Source organism: Orycteropus afer, unplaced genomic scaffold, assembly GCF_000298275.1.
Source record: "Orycteropus afer afer isolate SDZICR_OR568_19922 unplaced genomic scaffold, OryAfe1.0 scaffold00412, whole genome shotgun sequence".
NCBI lineage: Eukaryota > Metazoa > Chordata > Mammalia > Tubulidentata > Orycteropodidae > Orycteropus > Orycteropus afer.
Genome location: NW_006921999.1, coordinates 2590578 through 2594219, shown reverse-complemented (window position 1 = coordinate 2594219; position 3642 = coordinate 2590578). Strand labels below are relative to the sequence as shown.

At 32.7% G+C, this 3642-nt stretch overlaps 1 protein-coding gene across 1 annotated transcript; it reads right to left on the bottom strand.

Annotated features, from left to right (window-relative positions):
• Nucleotides 1–754: 754 nt before the first annotated feature.
• On the bottom strand, nucleotides 755–1735 carry LOC103208115 (olfactory receptor 5K4-like). The gene has a single exon (XM_007953786.2). It carries the CDS (start codon nucleotides 1703–1705, stop codon nucleotides 755–757), a length of 951 nt encoding a protein of 316 aa, XP_007951977.1. The 5' UTR covers nucleotides 1706–1735.
• Between the last annotated feature and the right edge of the window lie 1907 nt (nucleotides 1736–3642).

Genomic DNA, 3642 nt, shown 5'->3' with positions numbered 1-3642 from the left:
AGTTAAATTAAAGTGTTTTGTATAATAATTCATACTATGAAAAAAATAAAAAAGATAAAATCTAGAACTCTAGGAAATGTCAAAATTATTTTTTTCTGGTACCCAAGAAGGTCCTCCTCTGATGTTTATTGAAACTAAACTGATGTTTCGATTATTTTGGAAGACACTGGCAAAAAAAAAAAAGAAGAAGAAGATGTTGTCTCTGCACCTCATGCCATATACTAAATACATTTCAGTAAGTAACAATGGTTAAGTGAAAAAACTTAAGCTATATAAAAAAGAAGAGAAAGAGAGTAGAAAGGAGAAAGTAAAGATAAAAAGCAGAAAAGAAATGTTGTTTAATATCAGACATCAGATATAAGAAATTCTAGACAATTAAGCATAATATGTGCATGTATAAGAAAAAATCAATGTTTATGATTATAACACATTTAAATATTTATAAAATATAAATATTACAACCAAATATTAAAAAAGTATTGAAACACTGAGAAATTATATACCAGAAATAATCACGATATTAATGCATTCTCTCTACAAACAGTGGTACAAATGCATGAAGCAAAAAAAAAACAGGAAGAGCAAAGGAAAATGAACAAACAAATAGTAGAAGAAATGTAAACAGTCAGTAAACATAAAATATTGGATTAAGTTCTGGTAGAAATTTTTAAAATTCTAGCCATACATATTTTAACAAACACAGTCTAGTGATTTAGTGATTAACTAATTAAATTAGAAAATGAATAAATGAAAATCAATTTCCAGTAGAGGATAAAGTTTGCTTTAGAATATTATACCTTCTCATATATTTTTTCAGAACACTTATCACCTCCTTGTTTCTGAGACTATAAATAAAAGGGTTTAATAAAGGAATTATTATTGTATAAAAAATTGCAACTGGTATATCTTTATCCCCTTCTTTAACTGGCCGAATATACATGAGAAGACAAATGTAGAATATTGAGACAGAGAAAAAGTGGGATGCACAAGTAGAAAAGGCTTTACCTCTCCCCTCTTTGGATTTCATTTTGAAAATTGTGAAAATGATGTAAAGATAAGAAATCAATACAGTGGCAATGGTGAAGATTTGAATAGGCATTGAAAAAATATATATCATTAGTTCATTTATAAAAGGATCAGTACAGGACAGTCTGTATAGTGGAAGTATATCACAAAAAAAGTGATTGATTTGATTAGTTCCACAGAAAGTTAATCTTAATAGAAGTACTACATGAATCATGGAGTGCAGGTTCCCAGCTAGGTAGATGCCTATATTCATCTGAATGCAGAGTTGCTTTGACATCATGGTGTGGTACTCCAGAGGACTGCATATTGCCACATAGCGATCATAGGCCATTGCTGCCAGGAGAAAGCAGTCTGCAGTTTCTGCAAGGCAGAGAAAATAAAATTGTGCCATGCATCCATAGAGGGAAATCGTTCTGTCCTCAGAAAAGAAGTTCTCTAACATCTTGGGGGTAACAGCACAGGAACAGCAGGAATCCATCAGAGCCAGGTTGCCCAGAAAGATGTACATGGGTGTGTGAAGACGGCGCTCCATGAAAATCAATGCCACCAAACCAAGATTCCCCACCATCGTGATCAGATAGATAGCAAAGAACACCACAAACAGAAGGGTCTTCAGATCTGGGTGATCCATAAATGCTGTGAGGATAAACTCAATTGTCAAGGAGTTATTCTCTTCCATTCCTGACTTGTCTGCTGAGATAGAAGTGTAGAAGAGAGATTCTAAATTAATGTCTACTTCTCCCATCTAATTTCCCCATGAACAAATGAATCACCCTATGTTGTTTCCTGAAAACTAGTACCACATAGCAGGTCACATCATGGGAAAAGAAAAGTATTACAGACATGTAGGTAGGAATTGTCTGGAATGCCTCAGAGAGTGCTCAAGGTGGAAAAGCATTTTCTGCATGAATTATTCAATGCTAGTATAAACATTTGTAATTAGTATAAATAATCTGGCATATGTTTTCAAAAGTAAAAAATAATGTTCTTATGTATTTTTTTTTTTTTTATCTTCGTAAAAACAACTTTCACACTACCATGGTGGGATCAACATTTGGAAGTAATTGTTCTTTAAACATTTTACACGTTATGATTTGAGAACTCCATGTATGACCCAGAGTTTGATAAACCTGTCTTAGTATACCTTCTGTGAAAAGGTCAGCAATGGGAATGTAAAAGAAAGATGTACTAATCCTTTAAGACAAGGGAAGAATATAGAACATCTTAGATTTTCTTAATAAATTAATTTGTATATAAGTTTTATATTTATCACAACATATTTTTGCTCCTTCTCCTATCTTGGTATGAAAAATTACCCAACAAGTTATTAATCTTAATGATTCATTTATCTGAATACTTCTTCTCTCTAATTTTAGGTATCTCCTATGCATGTCTAACATTGTGAGATTTGGTGATGAAGTCTCCTCTCATAGCATTCATAAGCTTCATGATAGATACCTTTTTGATGTCCTCTCAAGCATATACAGTATTTAATGACCTCATTTTTGGTGACGACCTTGGAGGTTGCTCTTTTGTTTGATTACTAAAGTTTACATACACACTCACCTTTAATCCACTATATGTTAATTATAATTCAATGGTCACCTAAATTTTTTGTAAGTTTCTTGTAGTTTACCAATCACAATATTACAACATTCTAGGTACAGATGAAGCATGTATTTCCTTTTCAGAATTGTAGAATATATTTGCTAATCGTAAATCTGATAAGCAATCTGTATGTGAAATATATATATATATATATATATGTATATAACTTACGATTAAAAAAAAAAAAAGACAACCCAATTTCTTACGCAGGCGAATGATTTAAATAGACATTTCTATTTCTCCATAGAAAATGTAGAAATGGACAATAAAGACATGAAAAGATGCTTTGACTATTTTTATAATTCATATGTTCTGAATACTTTCTTGTGCTGTAGATGATAGTTTGTGCAGCAGATTACTTTCCCATTCAATAATTGATAGAAAAATTGCTGTATTACATTGGTTGCAGCCCCTGCAATGTGTCAGCACTCTCCATTTCCACTCTAGGTTCCCTGCTTCCATTAGTCCAGTTTCCCTGCCCTTCTCTGTCTTGTCATCTTTGCTTTTGGGAAAATATACATGCAGCACATATAAATATATATATTGATAAGCCCACAACTACACCTATTTGTGCACACAGATATATTCTCATTCAGCCTCCAACACTTATAAAGGATACATATCTACCTGTGTGTTGTTGTTGTTGTTATGTGCCATCTAGTCAGACCCAACTCGTAGCAACCCCTCCTTGGGTTTTCAAGGCAATATATATATATTTTCTTTTTACACACAGGTAGATGTGTACATGGGGAAATTAGCTGTGTACATCTAATTTTCATGGGGAAATTAGATGTGTACATTTACCTATGTAGCCACTCACAAATTATTGGTGGTTATTCTGTTGTTGCAGGATTATGTATTTTATAGTATTTACTATGGTTTCCAGAAGTATTAATTTTAAAGAACAATAGAATCCAATTTATTTTCTTAGGAGCTCTGGTAGCATAGTGCCTAAGGCACTTGACTGCTAGCCATAAGGCTGGTGGTTCAAACCCACCAGCCACTCCT

Excerpts from the sequence above, each read along its gene's own strand:
- LOC103208115 (XM_007953786.2), bottom strand. The coding sequence starts at position 1,705 with ATGGAAGAGAATAACTCCTTGACAATTGAGTTTATCCTCACAGCATTT.